The sequence below is a fragment of the Tursiops truncatus genome, chromosome 9, assembly GCF_011762595.2.
Source record: "Tursiops truncatus isolate mTurTru1 chromosome 9, mTurTru1.mat.Y, whole genome shotgun sequence".
NCBI lineage: Eukaryota > Metazoa > Chordata > Mammalia > Artiodactyla > Delphinidae > Tursiops > Tursiops truncatus.
In genome coordinates this window covers 36,977,517-36,998,259 of record NC_047042.1, presented here as the reverse complement: position 1 = coordinate 36,998,259, position 20,743 = coordinate 36,977,517, and the positions used below count along the sequence as shown (strand labels likewise).

The 20,743-nt window shown below is 36.8% G+C and overlaps 1 protein-coding gene across 5 annotated transcripts in view; it reads right to left on the bottom strand.

The window, feature by feature from the left end:
• The window catches only part of CRPPA (CDP-L-ribitol pyrophosphorylase A), a 383,981-nt gene that overhangs the window by 179,321 nt on the left and 183,917 nt on the right, over nt 1-20,743 (bottom strand). The window contains exon 10 of one of the 5 annotated variants that reach the window (XM_073809654.1): nt 10,706-11,772. The exons of the other annotated variants lie outside the window; for them this stretch is intronic. Coding sequence (XP_073665755.1) covers nt 11,764-11,772 — 9 coding nt within the window. The 3' untranslated portion in view covers nt 10,706-11,763. Of the gene's footprint in view, nt 1-10,705; nt 11,773-20,743 lie in introns of those variants that run through there. 5 annotated transcript variants of the gene reach the window in all.

The window sequence follows — 20,743 nt, the reverse complement described above, 5'->3', positions numbered from 1 at the left end:
TGCTAAATGACACAGCCACCAGTGCTATGAGAGTCCCTAGGCCCACCATAAAAGGCCAAAACGTGGGCACTGGCCCAATTACTGGAAATCCCCGCCCCTTCCCCAAAATAGTTGGAATAATCCTCCTAATCATTAGGCTATGAAATTACCCACCCCTATAAAAACGGACCACCTCGTACCCTGGTGCCTCTCTTGCCTTCTGAGATGGCCCACACTCTGTCTGTGGAGTATTTATCTCCCTGAATAAACCTTCTTTCACTTTACTATGGCTCACTCTTGAATTCTTTCCTGTGTGAAGCCAAGAACCCACACTTGGCGGCCGTCCTAGGGACTTGGACATAACCTGGGATGTGACCATCCTCTCCTACCCGACTCTATTCCCTGCAACAATACTGTGAGGGCTCCACTGTAAACAGCCTCTTCCCCTTGACAGGACATTTTCTCAGGCAGTGTCTTCAGGCTCTGCTCTCCATATCCCACCTCTGCACATCCACTCTCACCACTCCATGGAAACAGACCATTTGCTTCACCTGCATTGCTTGCTCTTTACTCCTCTGTAAAAACTAAAGACAAAGACTGGTTCTGGGTTTCCAAGAACACCCAGGCTAGGATTCCTTTGATTCACATGCCATAGTCAAGGAAAGACCCTGCCAACCTCCATGGCCAGCAGCATCCCATCCCTAAATAGCCAAGAAGAGAAGCTTGGATCATAAAGTAACCTGAATAAGAATATCAACTGCTAAATCAGAAGTCCACTAAGTATTAGTAATTTAACATTTTAGAGGGTGTGTATGTAATCTTATTATTTTTTTTTAATTTAAAAAGCCCTTCTACAAAAACCTCACTGGGAAGGTGAACACTGTGGTACACATGAGGTCCAAATCCAGTTCAGCCACTTATTAGCTTATGGTATGGGAAGTTACTTAAGTTTCTGGGCCTGGGACTTCTCACCAGTGTACAGTGGAACTATTAACACCCACATCACAAGACTTCTCTGAAGTTTCAATGAGAGTATATATGAAAGTGCCTAGCACACGCAGTGCTCAAAAAGTGTTACACTTCTTCCCATACTCCCTGAATGGCTTATTTTAACAAATACCCTTCATTTAGCAGCTTCCCTCACCTAGGCATGGGCAGAAGAAAAAAAAAAAAACAGAGTATACAATGAGAGTTTGAGGGGTTATTTTAAGCTAAGAAAAGAAATGCTGTAGATAGAGTCAAGAGAAAAGCAGTGTTGTTTTCCAAACATGGCAGACTGAATTTCAAAGATACAGAGTCTCAAGCCTGAGCATCTGAAAAGAATTCCAGAATTCACTCATAGTTAACAAAAGTACCATCTTCACCGATCAAGGGAGAAGATCTGTAACTATCACATCAAACTTTCTGATCACAGGAAAACAGCCATCACTCTTAGTTTCATTTCTCCAGAACAGCAAAGACTGTGAACACCTAGATTACTCATAGAGTTTTGCTGCTATTTTCATAGTAACAAGTTTCCTCATAACCTAATGATGTATATTATTTTAATACACAAAATATGCCAATCTTGTTAATTACTCAAATGACGATAATCATGTTTTAGTGAAACACAATAGCACTTTGTTCATCTGACAACACAGTTGGGAAAACCCGTTAAAAAAAAAAAAAGCAGCAATCCTGAGAAAGAAAAATGGACCTGGAGGAACCAGGCTCCCAAACTTCAGACTATACTACAAAGCTACAGTAATCAAGACAGTATGGTACTGGCACAAAAAAAGAAATATAGATCAATGGAACAGGATAGAAAGCCCAGAGATCAATCCACACACATATGGTCACCTTATATTTGATAAAGGAGGCAAGAATATACAGTGGAGAAAAGATAGCCTCTTCAATAAGTGGTGCTGGGAAAACTGGACAGCTACAAGTAAAAGAATGAAATTAGAATACTCCCTAACACCATACACAAACAAAAAACTCAAAATGGATTAAAGACCTAAATGTAAGGCCAGACACTATAAAACTCTTAGAGGAAAACATAGGCAGAACACTCTATGACATAAATCACAGCAAGATCCTTTTTGACTCACCTTCTAGAGAAATGGAAATAAAAACAAAAATAAACAAATGGGACCTAATGAAACTTCAAAGCTTTTGCACAGCAAAGGAAACCATAAACAAGACCAAAAGACAACCCTCAGAATAGGAGAAAATATTTGCAAATGAAGCAACTGATAAAGGATTAATCTCCAAAATTTATAAGCAGCTCCTGCAGCTCAATATCAAAAAAACAAAAACCCAAACCCAAAAATGGGCAGAAGACCTAAACAGACATTTCTCCAAAGAAGATATACAGATTGCCAACAAACACATGAAAGAATGCTCAACATCACTAATCATTAGAAAAATGCAAATCAAAACTACAATGAGGTATCATCTCACACTGGTCAGAATGACCATCATCAAAACAACTACAAACAGTAAGTGCTGGGGAGGGTGTGGAGAAAAAGGAACCCTCTTGCACTGTTGCTGGGAATGTAAATTGATAGAGCCACTATGGAGAACAGTATGGAGGTTCCTTAAAACACTAAAAATAGAAGTACCATATGACCCAGCAATCCCACTACTGGGCATATACCCTGAGAAATTCAAAAAGAGTCATGTACCACAATGTTCATTGCAGCCCTATTTACAATAGCCAGGACATGGAAGCAACCTAAGTGTCCATCATCAGATGAATGGATAAAGAATATGTGGCACATATATACAATGGAATATTACTCAGCCATAAAAAGAAATGAAATTGAGTTATTTGTAGTGAGGTAGGTGGACCTAGACTCTGTCATACAGAGTGAAGTAAGTCAGAAAGAGGAAAACAAATACCGTATGCTAACACATATACAGGTAATCTTAAAAAAACGGTTCTGAAGAACCTAGGGGCAGGACAAGAATAAAGACAAAGACCTTCTAGAGAATGGACTTCAGAACATGTGGAGGGGGAAGGGTAAACGGGGACAAAGTGAGAGAGTGGCATGGACATATATACACTACTAATTGTAAAATCGATAGCTAGTGGGAAGCAGCTGCATAGCACAGGGAGATCAGCTCGGTGCTTTGTGACCACCTAGGGGGTGCGATACGGAGGATGGGAGGGAGGGAGACACAAGAGTGAAGAGATATGGGGAGATATGTATATGTATACCTGATTCACTTTGTTATAAAGCAGAAACTAACACATCATTGTAAAGCAATTATACTCCAATAAAGATGTTTAAAAATAAATAAATATAAATAAAAATACAGGCCCAATCCCTAAGAGTTGGTTTGATATTCTGGATTGGGTTTCTGGAATCTGTCATTACTTTAAAAAAAAAAAGCAAAAACCTACCTAAAGCCAGGTCAAACAGAATAAGGTAAACATGGTAACTGTGACACACCTACACCATGACTACACCACTGTGAATCTGAAGAAAGCTTTCGGGTACAGAAGAGAAAACTAGTTATGAAACCAAATCACACACCCGAGAAGGGCAGATGCTACTGTTAGGGTAGCAGATGGGAACCAGGCTGGTGTGGATATTGTGGTAGAAGGCTTTCCGCTGGGTACTACTGTATACGGTTTAAGTTTAAAACCATGTGAATTCACTTTTTCTCAAAAAACAAAAAACAACATTTTAAAAGAAAACACACATCTGTAAACCTTAGCATCGTCTCACATGCAAAAAAACTAAACTTTCAATTCAGGACAGTATCTCCTTCATTCCTTTAGATGTCAAATTTTCTATTTTCTACTGGAAAATTAGGGGTTTTTTTCCTTTTGAGTTTTGTATAACATAAAGTCATGAGAACTGCAGAACTCTTGGCACATGAAGACTCTGCCCAAACCTCTGCACTAAGAGATGACAAAACTCTAGCACAACTTCTAACAGCGCTACGGCCCTGTCCCCAGGATAACCCTAACCCCAGGGGAAAAAAACCACTGCCAGTAGAATTTACTGTTTGTTCCAGCAAATCCCAGATAAGCCCCTGACCCCCCTTCAGAGGAGTTACTAAAAAGGACTTAAAAAATTGTGAATCTTTTCTTGGTCCCTTTGAGATGTATATGTATCTCCTACAAGTCAAGAGGATCTTTCTCAAGAAACTCAGTCATTCCTTTGAAATGTAATCATCAGGAAGGATAGGGCTTTGGTCTCCCAGACTCTGTGGGAGGACAGAATCATAAGGTTAGTAATGGCCAGCTGACAGACACAGCTGGCCTCATCACATTTATACTGACCAACCTTTTGTTATTTCTCACTTGATGCGCACTCTCTCAGCTCTTCCCCACTCCTTCATTCTCCCTTTAAAAGGCCCACTCACCTAAACACAAATCAAATGGAACTCAACGGCTCCTCCTAGTATTCAGTCAGTAGCTACTGAATAAAATCTGTTTTCATAGCTTCAGCTAGTGTCTGTTTTTTTTTAAATCTTTGACAGTAGTGCCTTTGATATGTATAAAGAATATGTCCAAAGACCCTAATTAATTTTTAAAATCTCGTTTAACATCATAGCACAAAACTGTCCCAGTAAACTAGATTAGAATAAAAGAACTAAAATATTTAATTGATGCCCTTAAGTCTTCTACCAATTCTATAAACATACACACACACCATTTAGTATGAATCTAAGTTGCAACTCTGCAGAATGAGCCAAGAAAAACAAAGAAAACGCTAATCCTGTAAACACACACTAAAATTATTTTCATATTACCATTAAAATAAAATCCTCTTGAATCACTTTTCCAAGTAGAATTTGTATATTTCCTGAGTATATATTCAAAGCATAAATTTTTTCTTTAACTTCAGAAAAGATTTTTTTCTTACTTGATGAAGTATTTTTGTATTGACTAGAGAATTCATTAATGTAGATCTATTCATGGTGTTTCTGACAACCAGATTTTGTTAATTTCATGGACCCAAGCAACCATACGTTTCACTCTAATTTATTCCAAAACTATCACCTTAAGATCTGTCAACTTCCAAAAGAAATGCCTTTCCTTCTATGGACATTACTATTTTTCTACAAATAAATGAATTTCTACCACCTCAGATGAGTTCTCGTGCAAGAAGCAAACTGGCTATGCTTCAATACATACTAAGTGGTATATTTCTCACCGTTACAGCAATTCAGATGAATGCCTCAGCATAACTATGAACTGTTAAATGTTATGGATGTTGAAAAGCATTCTCTCACACTAGAAATTGAAAGGGTTAATGCACAAACCTCAAATCTACACAGTATTAAAATATATATATTTTTTCCTTACCTCAAGAACAGTATTTAATCACAGGAATAGCTACATTTAAAATAGACATCTAGAAATACTATGAACACGATCTGCATTAAATATTTTCTGCATGGCATTCATATTCCTACGAATTCAAAACACTTATGGAGTTCAAGAATAATCTGAGGGGGCTTCCCTGGTGGCACAGTGGTTGAGAATCCGCCTGCCAGTGCAGGGGATGCGGGTTCAAGCCCTGGTCCGGGAAGATCCCACATGTCGTGGATCAACTAAGCCCATGCGTCACAACTACTGAGCCTGTGCTCTAGACCCCGTGAGCCACAACTACTGAGCCCGCGTGCCACAACTACTGAAGCCCATGCGCCTACAGCTTGAGCTCCTCAACAAGAGAAGCCCGCGCATCGCAGCGAAGAGTAGCCCCCGCTCGCCGCAACTAGAGAAAGCCTGTGCGCAGCAACGAAGACCCAATGCAGCCAAAAAAATAAATAAATAATCTGAGGCCTAAAGATTCAATTAGAAATGTAAGTTGATGCCTAATTTGATTTCTACACACCACTGAATTAATCAAGATGCAGCTACTTTATCATTATCTTAAGATGTCTTATAAGTCCATTAAAATTTTTCTGTAAAAATTTTGCTAAAAGTAAAATCACACGGCTTTTCAAAATGTAAATATCACGTACATGTAAATGCCTAATATTGTGAAAGATTAATAAATTGGCATGTCAGCAATTCCCTTAAGCAATAAAGCAGGTACCTAACAGGCAATGACTGTTCACATGATAATGCAGTGAGAAAGCCTGCAGAAACCTGAAACAAAAACATCTAGAACATAGATATAAAAACCCATTATTGCTTAGCAGTTCACGTTATTGCTGAACTCTTCCAACTCAAAAAGAGTTTTTTTCATGGTTTTTAATTTCTGCTTTTAATGGTACAAATGAACTTATTTACCAAACAGAAATAGAGTCACAGAGGTAAAAAACAAACTTATGGTTACCAAGGGGTAAGAGGGGGGAGGGATAAATTGGGAGATTGGGATTGACATATATATACTACTAAATATAAAATAGATAACTAATAAGGACCTACTGTAAAGCACCGGAAACTCTACTCAGTACTCTTTAATAACCTATATGGGAAAAGAATCTTAAAAAAGTATGTATGGGGCTTCCCTGGTGACGCAGTGGTTGAGAGTCCGCCTGCTGATGCAGGGGACACGAGTTTGTGCCACGGTCCAGGAGGATCCCACATGCCGCGGAGCGGCTGGGCCCATGAGCCATGGCCGCTGAGCCTGCGTGTCCGGAGCCTGTGCTCCACAACGGGAGAGGCCACAACAGTGAGAGGCCTGCGTACCGCAAAAAAAAAAAAAAAAAAAGAGTATGTATGTATATGTATAACTGATTCACTTTGCTGTACAGCAAAAACTAACAAAACATTGTAAATCAACTATACTCCAATAAAAAATTAATGTAAAATTTTCTGCTTTTATATTTTTCTAAACATTCTTCTCTCAATATTTTTGAGCTATGTCTAAGAATGAAGATAAATAATTTCAACATATAAATACACTAAGAAATCAAATTCTTTGTAAGGTAAATGAATTAAGAGTAATTATAGACCCTGTAAGCTGAAAGGAGATCAAAGGAATACACACCCACCACTTAGTATAATTCTATTTAATAAAAGATAGCATTTAAAGCTTCTGTTTGTTCTTATGTTGAAATAAAAATTTATTAGTATGTTGATTATATATGCAAAACTCTCCTGAGTTCTTAAATTTAAAAATTGGTCTGCAGATTCTCAAAGTTTCTAATAAGATAATATTATTTGCAAATACTGATAAGGTTTGTTTCTTACTTTCCAATCCTTTAAACTTTTTATTTCTCTCTTTTGTCTTACTGTGCTAATTAGGACATCCAGAACAAGGTTGAACAGAAATGGTGATTGTGGCCATTCCTTTCATCTTCTTTATTTTAAAGGCAATGTTCCCAATACATATTAAGTTTGATGTTTGCTTTAAATTTTTGGTATATCACTTAGCAAGTTAAGAAATTTTACTTCTACCCTCAGTTTGCTAAGAATTTATCATGACCTAGTGATCAATTTTATCACATATTTTTATTCCAACTTTGAGATAATATTTTTCTTCTTTAGTTTGAATACATGGCAAATTATTGTAGTAGGCTTTTTAATAACAAACTGTCTCTGAATCCCTGGGAGAAGCCAATTGGCACTCATGTTTATGAATGATATTGACTTACAATTTGGAGTTCATTATAACTTTTACCTCTATAAATTCAACTGATAACATAAATGTGGTTTAATCCTTTTTTGTTAATAGTTTATACATTTTCAGGAATGCAGCATTAATAGAAAGCATCAGAGAAGTATAGCACAGTTGGTCCTCCGTATGCACAGATGCTGAACCCATGGGTGCAGAAGGCCAACTGTATCAGGCAATTTATATGAGGGACTTGAGCACCCACAGATTTTGGTATCTGCAGGCGGTCCTGGAAGCAATCCCTTGCAGATACCAAGGGATGACGGTACTTTAAATCAGAAAGGTAAGGATACCACTCAAATCTATTATGTTTTGACAATATGTGCAAGTATACGTTCATTTTTGCACAGTACACGTTAGTATATCAACATATAGTTATTAAGGGCCTACCTTGTACTAGGCACCAATCCATATACTAGAATTAAATCGGTAAACCAGATTAAAACACACACATACACATGAACACACACACCTCTGCCTTTTTAGGGTTCACATATTAGGTGAGTGAGGTGAGTAATAAGCACATATAAATAAGAAGCACTGTGCGCAGACTGTGTTAAATTGCTATGGAGAACAAGCATGATAGGTGATGGTGAGTACCAGAGTGGGAAAAGGGAAGGTCAATATATATACAATACAAATCACATCTGGAAAAAAAATTACAATAAAGGAAACTGAAACTAAGCGTTTAGATAAACAGTATAAATACATGAAAGCTCTAATTTTTTTTTTCTATGAAAAAGACAATTATGGCAAGGCTGATAGATGCGATAGAACAGTCATTTTCAACCCATTTCCTCCCATTGCCACAAAAACAAAGAATGACGCTCAGAAAGTGACCATCCTCTCCTTCCTCTCTCAGGGAGCATGGTGGAGTGAAGATGAGGCAAATAGTGGCTATTTTCATTATTCAGAGTCAATGTTTTCCAAACAGTGGAACTATATTTTAGCAATATATAAGTTACAGTGCACTTCACAAGTGGCTAAAAATAACTACAGTTGGTAATATTTCGAGAAGAGTCTGACTACCTGCATTTTAAGGTCCCCTAAAAATCTGATACTCTGTAATTCCACAGTTAATTAGTAAACAAGCACCCAAATTAACATCATGTGGACACAGATATTTTGTGTCTTTATCTTACACATTTACTAAGATAGAAAAATTTCCCAAATTAAAAATTGTATCAGTTCAGGCTGCTATAATAAATTACCATAGACTGGGTGGCTTAAACAACAAATATTTATTTCTCACAGTTCTGGAGGCTGGGAAGTCCAAGATCAAGGTGCAGGCAGATCCAGTGTTTGCTGAGAACCTACTTCCTGGTTTGCAGATTGCTGTCTTCTTCTTGTATCCCCACATGTTCTAGAATATAAGGGCACTAATCCCATTCATGAGGTCTCTACCCTCATGACCCACTTATCTCCTAAAGGCTTCACCTCCTAATACTGTCACATTGCGGCTGGGATTTCAACACATGCATTTGGAGAAGACACAAACATGTAGTCCATAACATGAATAGTTAATAATCTATCATTTCGGCCTGTCCAGCCTGTCCCCCATGCTGTGGGGAATCGTACCACAATTTTCTTTTGGGAATGCACCCAACCCTTGTACTCATCCATGTAGTTTGGGTGAGCTAACCTGGCTCCAAAGGTGGGCATATGAAGTAGGCCTGGTTAATAAAATGAACATCTACATGGGCCAAAGTAATTGAATCAGAAAATAAAGACACGTTTTACAAATAAGCTTAATGAAAATGAGAGCCAAGACTTTTGTTGAAGATACTAGGATACAGATATTCTCTCTGCACTGAGTTTACTAAACTTACAGAATATAGACCTGCAGCAGCTGGTGCTTATGTTTGATACTATTCAGAAAACCACATGAAAATAAAGACCCAGGTTATTGGGTATATAGAGGGGTGGAGAAGAGACAGACAATAGAAAGAGGCAGTCCCCCCTTTGAGCATCTGGGGTCCTATAATGCATAAAGCCATGAACTTGAATTTTTCAGTTATATTGTTAAAGCGATTCGTGTTTTGTTTCTGACATTTACAATTAAAATTTCCCAACTGATAGGCCAATTAGTTCCCCAATTAATTCAACTGGCTTAAAAATCCATCGTGCCTCCAGTAAACTTAGTTGAAACTGACATAAATGCTGCATTTTTTAAGTTTTGAAATGATCATAAAATTTGTTCAGGAAGCAAAATACTGAAATTTATACATTAACAGAAAGCTACATAAAGTAGATTTACACACATTTATTACTACATAATATGTTTCAGAGACAAAATATCACTATTTTCAAGGTAACTGAATATTTAAAGATGAAATTAATTCACAGTTCTATGTTATATAACAAACTATGGCAAGTGTATGTTTATTTTCCAGCTCATTAAAAATTATCAATCTATTTACCTAAGTTACAATTTTATAATTTGCAAACATTGCATAGTCTACATTTTTTTTAAATAAAAATCTTAGTGAATTTGGCATTTTGACTAAAAACTTTCATGTTTCCCATCTAAGATAACATATTAGACATAATACATGACATTTGAACTGAGACAAAGGGAAATCTGAATCAAATTCATATCCAAAAAGTATAAACCAACTTAAACTCTGACTGAGAAAGCTAGGAGCTAGCAGTAATTTAGCCACTGTATCTAAACTTTGGATACCTGATGAAACCATTACAGAATTCTAAAATTTCCACTTGAGTTTAGCACTTAGAGTTATACGAAATGTCCTGGAGAGGAAAATTCCCCTTCTTCATACACCTCGTTAAAGCTACATAAGCTATAACAGTACAAACAAATTTAGTAATTTCTCAAACTTTTCTAAGATTTTTTAAAAATAAAAACTTGGTAAGGTTTTCGGAATTTTACTGATCATTTTTCTTTACTGTACATTTTAGTCGGCCAGGAAATTCACTATTCTCAATGGCTTAAACAAGACAGCTCTCTCCTATTTTACCTTAGCACATATGCTTTCTTATAAAGTCCCAAAGATACACTAGCTGAAAAGATCTGTAATCTCAAGTGCAATATATAGGGCTTTAGAAGGTACAGACTTCCACAGAACCAGCCATGCTGGTGGCAAAAGGCAAAATATTGGGTTGACCACAAAGTTCCTTTGGTTTTTAAGTAAAAATAAAAGACACATTTTTCATTTTCACCAAGAACTTTATTGAACGACATATGCACCGTTTTGTTCCACTACCTTCTGCCATTTTTCAGGAAACTTCATAATTCCATCTTCCCAAAACTTTTTATCTTTTTGATCAAAGAACTGTTCCAGGTGCCTTTTACATTCTTCCATGGAACTGAAATTTTTTCCATTAAGAGAATTTTGTAAAGACCCAAATAAATGGAAATCCAAAGGTGCAATGTCTGGTGAATACGGCGGATGAATCAAAACTTCCCAGCCAAGCTGTAACAGTTTTTGCCTGGTCATCAAAGAAACATGCGGTCTTGCGTTATCATGATGGAAGATTATGCATTTTCTGTTGACTAACGCTGGACGCTTTTCATCGAGTGCCGCTTTCGTTTAGTCTAATTGGGAGCGGTACTTGGTGGAATTAATTGTTTGGTTTTCCATAAGGAGATCATAATAGAGTACTCCCAATCCCACCATATACACAATATCACCTTCTTTGGATGGAGACCGGCCTTTGGTGTGGTGGTGGTGGTTCATTTCGCTTGCCCAACGATCTCTTCCATTCCACATTATCGTACAGTATCCACTTTTCATTGCCCGTCACAACTTGTTTTAAAAACAGAACGTTTTTGTTACGTTTCAGTAGAGAGTAGCATGTGGAAATATGGTCAAGAAGGTTTTTCTCGCTTAGCTTATGTGGAACCCAAACGTCAAAGTGATTCACATAACCAAGCTGGTGCAAATGATTTTCAACGCTTGATTTGGACTATTTTCAGTACGTTGGCTGTCTCCCGCGTGGTGTAACGTTGATTCTTCTCAATTTATTGTTTTGATTTGATCGCTATCAACTTCAACTGTTCTACCCGACCATGGAGCATCATCCAGTGAGAATCTCCAGCACGAAACTTCGCAAACCACTTCTGACATGTTCGATCAGTCACAGCACCTTCTCCATACACTGCACAAATGATTTTTGTGTTTCACTTGCGTTTTTACCTTTCTTGAAATAATAAAGCATAATATGCCGAAAACGTTGTTTTCTCCCATCTTCAGTATTAAAATGACTATACAAAAATTCATCAATTTTGATAAGTTTCTTAGAAAATGCATGCTAATATGACAGCTGTCACAAAACAAGCTAATAAAATTGTTTTCAATGAAGTTAAAGACAAGTAAGCGCTACTAGAGCCAACTTATGGAAAAAAACAAATGAACATTTTGGCCAAAGCCATTATTGTCATGAACTTACCACAAGGGCCACGTTTGTTATTGCTTAGCTAACCACTGGGAAACACATACCTGTGGAAATAATTAAGCTCTAAAAAGCAGAAGTTACGCATTTATAACATCTAATTAACCTGATATAGTTCCTTCAGTATAACCTCTCCCTGAGGGCGAAGGTCAAGTCTCAGCCACCATTTGACTTCCTCAAGATGCCTTACAAAAGGCCTTGCACATATTTAAAAACAAAAAACAACCCACAAACCTTGTCTTTCTTCCCAAGGCCTTAAAACACTCAGTAAAAATTTGAGGAAAGGTAGGAAGCATTCACTTATGATCTACTTGACTTGAGAAAGTATATTTGTGAAGAAAACTCACGTTCTTGTGATGGTGCTGGCAAAGCCTGGTGTTCTTTTAGGTTATGTGAAAAAACGGTAACTATAAAAGCAGCAGCACGACTTTGGAAAATATGACTGAGGCTTTTTGAAATCATACTGACCAGGTCATTCGTTGAAAATTATTAAGCTGCTTCCCAGTCATTTATATAGTTGTTCAACTGGTTATTTTTTAGGGTAAATGCAATGCCTTCATTATAGAAATTGCTATCAACGTTCAGAAATGTTTGCCACTGAGTGTTTTAATTGTTGCTCTATGATCAGTATGTTTTTTTTTTTTTTAATTTTGTAACATCTCCATCTAAAAAATTAGATTTAGGGGTCATGCCTATTCTCATCATGGGCCGGACCTGAGAATTCAGTAACTAGATTTTTAGCAACTTCTTATCTAGGTTTTTAGCCTATTTCTTCTCTTGAAGGTCAAAAGAGTACTAATAATGTTGTGTTAATGCTGGACTTTCTTAAAAGAGGGAGAAGAGACCACCCTCCCTGAAGAGCCTAAATCCTTAAGTGCATCAAAACATCTTAAATATGAAGTCAAAAATTTAATAAAGGTACAAAAGGACTAAGATGATGAAGAATATAGCACAATTATTTTAAACCCTCGTATATACATATATTGAGCAAAATTTATTATTCCTATTTAAAATTCAAAACTAAACAGATTAAGTCAGAATCAAAGATATGTACCCAGTAGACAAATAAGAAATGGCCTGACTTTTCACTGGAAAGGAACTAGAAACATACAGTATAATACAGATGCATTAGAAAACCATAAATCTGTACATTTATACATTTAATAATTTTGCCTGTAACTTGATATTTGGTAGTTGGTATCTGTTCAAAGCAGCATATCCTCACTAGAGAATCAATTTTTTTAATTGACTTCACTATCAAGAATAGAGCATAAGATTGGCTCAAACCTACAAACCAAATGTAAGGACATACTACCAGTAAGTGGTATATAGATTACTTTAATGGTCTCTATTTTAATACATTTCACATTGCCCGAATTTCAGCTTGCAAGCCTATGAACAAAAATTAAATTTCCTCTCTTTGAATCTTTTAATGAAAAAGTCTTTGTGGTAAACAATAAAAAAAAAGTACAGCATGTCCTATAATAAACGTTAAATTCTTGTGTTCCTGAATCCCCTTGTAAAAAGTCTGTCCATATAGCAGAAGATCTGTAGTCTAGTTATGAAATTTATTACGATTCAGAAGCTTTCAGGCCATAAATACACATGGAGAATCGTATTTTTAAAAAAGAAATAGAGTAAAAATGCAAAAGATTAAAATAAATAATTTTAGCTGAAAAAATGGTAAATTGTCTGTGGTACTCTTGAACATTCTTTCCTTATATTCTTCGTTATATAGGATTTCAGCATGATATAGTGATTAGAAACATACAAAATATAAACACTGACCGAAGCATAATAATAATCATGAATGGCGTCTTTGTAAAACATCTGTGCTTTTTCTGCCCATTAAAATCCAGATTCTAAAAGAGTGATTGTAGATATGTTTGTTATTAAACCAACTCATTTCCTAATACCATTAGTATATAATTGCCATTATGCATTCAGTAACAGAAAGTTGAAGCTTAATTAAAATATATTTCCTTACCAGTTGTCAAAGATGAGTAATGAGATGGATGGAAAACTAATAAACTTCACTGTTTTCTATACACAAATCTTTATGCCAAACATTACTCATAGCTTCCTGACTCTCAATGGAGAAGGTCCCTCTATACTTCCTTTGTGTTCATAATCAGAAATGTTGATAGGATTCTCAGAGACAATAAACACATGTTCTAAATTTGCAAACTATTATCTTTTCTAAATCCTGATGGTTTAGGGCAGAGAATAAGGAATTTACATACAACCAACTCTCATTCCTGGAACATGGTCCTCAGACAGTCCCAGATTTTGGAAATGTTACCCTTAATCTAAATGACGCGCAATATCTAAAAGTCAATAGGTCCCAAATATTTCTAAGTATTCAGACTTATTGCCACTTGCTTTGAATGCTAAATCTTTATTATCTTGACTTCACATTGCTTCTATCTAGTTTCACTTCCCACTCTGCTTGATGTTTTCAAGTCCTCTAGCATACACATCATGTTCTCTCCACTTGATTCAGTTAAACACTGCAATTTTAGAGTTCTTTGTACAGCTGCTTCTGCAGTTTGGATAATCAGAGTTACATAAAATGAAAATAAACAGAAAGATATCTCCCTCCCTCTAATGTTATTTAAGGAAATTCTACATAAAACTGCTGTGAACAGTATATATATATATATATACACACAACATGTTTTATTTCGAAGGGCTGAAATAACGCCACATGCATTAGAAAACTCTCCACTTCCCACGGAATAATTACTCAGTTTGTTCTTTCAACCTATTTGCCATGCCTATTTTTTTTTTCTATTTCATTAGTTAAAATATCAGAATTTGGGTATTGAATGAAGTTAGATCCTATTTCCAACTTTTCATTGATGTTAGTAATATGACAGGAGTTTTACTGGAGAAACAGTTTATAGGAAATCAGATAACACCCAATGAAGTTTCTCAATGCTTTCTACAAGTCCACAAACACATCTTCCCTGAAGATTACCAAAACGATTCCAGTTGTGAGATTCACTGGCTTCTTTTTATTTCTAGTTCTCCTGACTTACTACAGCAACTCTGTTTCCTGGAAACTGTTTTTCAGGCCTCTGAGACACAACACTTCTGGGTTATATGCTCCACTGTAATGAGTCTCAACTCGCTCAAATGCAAAGCCACCATTTTATAGCAATTATTTTGTAATACTAGCTTCACTAACCTGGACTGAAATAATAGAGCCTATCTATGAATATATGCTCCCTAATTTATTTGATGTGGATCTGACCTAAATCAAGCTTTTTAACATTGTACAGATAACATAAAACTAAGCTTCCATTTCGTTGGCTCCCCACTTCCCTGCTATACTGTCTCTAGCTGTTACTACTCTATTCAAGTGTCAAGAAAAAAGTTTGTGTAATCATATGTACGTGTGTCTGTATGTACGTATATATATATATATATATATATATATATATATGTAAAATCTGTGTGCATGTTTTTCACCTTAACACATTTCTGGCCCTATTTAGGTTACAAACCCCTTGCTTTGCTTGGAGTGGGTAGCAAGAAATATAATTTTTAGGCTGTAATATTAGCATTCTGGTATTATTGTGGTGGGCAGCGTCTGATATGGCTCCCAGCAATCACTACCTACTGGTAGCCATGCCCTATGTAAATCACCTTCCCTGTGTGTAGGTAAAACTTTGTCATTTGTTTCCAATGAACAGAATACAATAAAAGTGACAGGATGTCACTTGGTGATTATGTTTACAGAAGACTGTGACTTGTGTCTTCGTTTTCTCTCTCTTGCTTGCTCTGATATTGTGGGATGCTCTATGGACAAACCCCCATGACAAAGAATAGAGGCTGGCCTCCAACCATGAGCTTGTGAAGAACTGAAGACTCAGCCCAGAGAAACTGAATCCTTTCAACAGCCAGCTAAGTGGCTAGGAAGCAGACCATTCTCAGTGTGGCCTTGAGATGACTATAGCCTTGAGAAAGACCCAGAGCCAGAGACCCACAGAGACTGTCAGATTATATATGTAGTTTTAAGCAACTAAGTTTTGGGGTAATTTGTTACGCAGTGATAGTTAGCTAATATATTGTCCAAAGGATTTAGTTCATTAAGAATTTTCCATGGTCTTTTTCATTCATACTTTTGCTTTTTTTATTCAAAAAAATGAAGGAGAGTTCTGTAGCGGAAGTTTGTAAGTAATAATCCATTTCATTTAGATATGTCTAAGTATAATAGCTTATTGCTACTCTCTCTGATGAGCCTGCCAAGTAAACTAACCAAACTCCCTGAAAATAGTTTCAGTTTTTCAAACACACTATTGTTTTTTTGTTTGTTTTAACATCTTCATTGGAGTACAGTTGCTTTACAACGGTGTGTTAGTTTCTGCTTTATAACAAAGTGAATCAGTTATACATACACATATGTCCCCATAACCCCTCCCTCTTGCATCTCCCTCCCACCCTCCCTATCCCACCCCTCTAGGTGGTCACAAAGCACTGAGCTGAGAGCTGATTTCCCTGTGCTACGCGGCTGCTTCCCACTAGCTAGCTATTTTACGTCAAACACACAGTTTTGAAGAGACATTATCTTTCATAACCTTCCTATTTTCCCAAAGAATGACTAAATCTAAATAATAAAAGCCAAAACAATTTGAAAGTGAAAAATATTTAGTCTCATCAACATTCCCACGTTGAAAAGCCTGATTACTCTGAACAGGGTATTATGGGTTTCCGTAAACAGATTTGGTGCTGCGTGTTTGGTGTACATGCCGTATGATGGCATGCAAAGTAATGTGAGTTTAGTAAATAATTCAGCTAAATTCCAAGTAATTGCTCACTGCAGGGAGTAGAGTTTTAAGTCTAATCTCCCCAAAGATTTTCATTAAAAACAAATCTGTGTTCTGCTACTTGATAGTATGCACCTATTTGTTCTCCAAGTGATCGCACACACTTGAAGGCTAAGAACACAGAGCAAATGGGGTGCATTTGAGAGGAAAGACTAGTGTAAATTGCATCCTACAAATTCAGGTCTTTTGGCACAAAGGTATCCGAGAGCAGTTGGACCTGTTCATGTAGTTCTTAATGTTTTATTTTGAATTTACCTGAAGTAATTACAAAGAGGTTCATCGTTGAGAATGTTTTCTGGATGTCCTTTATAGTACACACAAAACCTTCAAAACCCAGACAACAGAGAAAGACAATAGTACTTAACTCATCAAGTAGAGAGATCCTGCTTACACTTTGGACAGAAGAACAATTTACACATCTTTATCTAATTTAATGTTTTGCCAAACAACTTCATTTCACCATTTCACATCCTGTTTTGGAGGTTTATAAAAAGATCCTCATAAGTCTTTTACAAACAATTGTTTTTTAAAAAAGAAAAAATTACAGAACTGCTTTGGTAACTTTCCTCCTTTTTCTATATGCCTCCCAGAGCTGCAGTAGTTGTAGGAAGAGAGCCAACAGTGGCATTCAGGAGCAGGGAGAAGGTAAGGGGCTCCCCTGTTTTACCCCTGACCTCTTCAAGACTTGTTTTCTGTAGCTCTGCCTGATGTAGTCCTTTCCAATGGCCCCATCTTACAAAAACACTAAGCCAACTATTGCTTTCAAAAGTCCTGTTTCCCACTGTATCAAACCCAGTAAAATGACAGTACAAAGGAGAAGAAAGGAGACAGAAGATAAGGAATAGATAATAAACGGCACATACTCCTGACGTGCTAACATATTTAATATTTCCCTTAACCTTTCTCTAATGGATGTTAATTCCTTCCCTGTCATGGACTGAATCTTTGTGCCCCTCCTCCAAATTCATATGTTGAAATCCTAACTCCTACGTGACGTGACGCTATTAGGAAGAGAGACCTTCAGTTGGTGATAACTCATCAGAGTGGAGTCCTCGTCCATAGAATTAGGTCTCTAGAGGTCTCACCCTCTCCCTGCTCTGTGAGCATCCAATAAGAAAACAGCGCTCTGCAACCAACAACTCCCTAGAACTCAAGCACGCTGGCACCCTGATCTCACTCTTCCAGCCTCCAACCTATGCTATCTGCTATAGCAGCAGAACAGACTAAGGCACCACCCTTGTCTTCTACTTTATTAAGGTGTCTGACAAAAAAAGGAGAACAGTTCCCTCTGTGAACTAGAACAAAATACACAAACAATGAGTAATTCTGAATAAAATAAAGGAAATAATAGTATAGGTGAAGTTTATGGTCACATAGGGAGAGGAAAGAAAACCCAGGCCCAGTTCTAGAATTCCCGTGTCAGAGTGAGAGATGGTTGATGGTACCACATGACACAGCCTGCACACCTCTTGTGTCTCCTCTTTCTCATCCGACAAACGCTTTCAAACAGAAGTTCTGACTTCTGCATTTTAAAATGGAGAATCCAAGGCCTAGAAAACTTATATCCCTTGTTTAGGGTCATATACCTTGTTTTTCAGTTAAGGGGAAGATACTAATTCAAGGTAAGAAATAATCAGTTATAATCATTTTAGGAAACTCTTTAACCATGAACCTGTGTGACTCATCTCTAAAGCCCTGAGTACATAAAATGCACAGATTAAATACAAAACTGCTACAGATAAACTTTATAGACTTTGCAAATTTTATTATTATAAAAGTTCATATGCAAAATTGTATTTAAAAATGTGTATCTGTGGCAGACACCATATGGAAAGCCTGGATATAGACAAATAACAAGCCCTTGAATGTAAACACATGTTAAAGGTGCTCTGTTTGATTTCATTCCAACCTAAGACAGGATTCTATAACATAGATGGGGCTGATATTGCGAAGTGGCGCAAGCAATGCCTTCCCTAACCATAGCGCATCTTTCATTTCTGCGCTATAGAGACTACAGAGAAAAAAACAAGCTGTATTTCCCCCGATTCTGTAGCATAATTCTATAGATTCTATCATGCACATGGAGGAGACTTAGAAGGTGGAAGTGGTGCCGGAACAAGGAGACTAGATCTAGGGAAGAGACTCTTCATTTTATGGATCAGCTATGGTAGAGTTCCTACCCATGGTTCCCTGGCATATTATATAAGCAGAATCAGGGATGGGAGGCATTTTTCTTAGCACAGTCCCACAGGATGGTTGAGCATTTCTGTTAACTGTACTGTTCCTGGCTAGCTAGTATCCAATCTTGGTTCTATGACTCTTAATTCTATAAAGCTACAAAATACCTTTTCAAAATCCATCTTTTAAACAATCAATTATACACTTTTTTTGTTTCCAACTAATTATGTTTATCAATATAACTGCCCTATTTTACTGAGAGTTTTTGAGTGTTTAGAACAGTTGTCCTTAATGAACACGAAGACATGATTTCGGTTACCTGAGAAACTTTTTCAAATGGCCATTCTTCACTCCCTTACCAAACTTAATCAACATTCTATTATACCACCTGGTATATCAGAGCTTCCACTGATGTGACAGTCCTACACAGATTACAAAGGGAAATCAGTGATTCCAACATGCCAGTGTAATGAAGGACCACTGACCTGCATCAGTCATTTAAATCTGGCTCATACTAAACTTTCATCACAGTTTGAGCTTGTGAAACATAGAGCCCCAGGGATATCCCTGATCTCTTGAAATAGAGTCAGGGAGGTACAGACTAGGAATCTGTATATTTAATTCCTCAGGTGACTATAATATTGTCAGCTGGGGATTTTTCTAAGATGTTTTAAAAGTGTTTAAAAAGCTACTGGCGTAGAAAATCAATCATTTATTAGTGGGGTCGAATGTATGTTCATTTAAACAAGTTAAACTTATTTCTTTCTTTGAGAATACCAGTAGATCACTCAAGCAAGGGACAGCTGTACAAATCTCAGATCTGGACTTCAGGAAAATACCTAATAAGATGTCTCATGATATCTTTGTGAAGACGGTGGATAAGTAAAGCTGAGTGCAAAAATCAGTTGAGTGGATTATTCAATGTTGTAATGTCTGTACAAAAAAGTTACTAATCAAAGGAATAATATCGTTGTAACCTAGACGTTTTACCTGTAAAATGGTCAGTATAGCTGAAGTTGTATTACAGTGACAACAGAGTCTAATTTCTTTTTCATGCTACATGTTTACTGTTAGTTTGCTGGGGACGCTGATTCACAACATTTTCACTAGGCACCTAAGCTGAAAGAATGTCCACAATTTGGAAAACCTCCGGTGGGATTGGGTAGATAATAGATACAGCAAGTTTTATACTGGCCTAAAGATTGTTTTTCTGTTCTCAACACTTCTGCCACCAAATGTGTGTTTTATTTTTCCCTCACTAAACAGTTCTGACACTCACTACCTGGAGTTAGCACTGACCACACACCCCAGGCTTAAGGGCTCAGTCCCACCAGGCTGACTTCTACTTCGGATGCCATCTGTACTTTTGACCAACAAGCTCTATAGGTCACGGGTTCCTACAATCCGCTTCTTGAATGGCTCACAGAACTCAGGGAAACAGTTTACTTACTATCACAGTTTTAAGGAATATTATTTTAAAATATAAACTCACAAATATTTGCCTTAAAAAACAAAGTTATCATAAAAATATTTTAGATTTCAACAAAATTAAGACTGTAAACTGTAAGCTACTGGCTTGAACAGCTCATGACAGAAATACTAAGTCTGTATATGTTCACTGCCATATTATCAGATACAGATTTTCAAATAACTAAAACATGTTCCCCAAACACATAATTTTATATCATGGACCTCAATGATGGTTTGCATAACAAAGCTGAATTAACAGGATGAAGAATAATATTTTATTCACAGAATTATTTAAAGTAACAC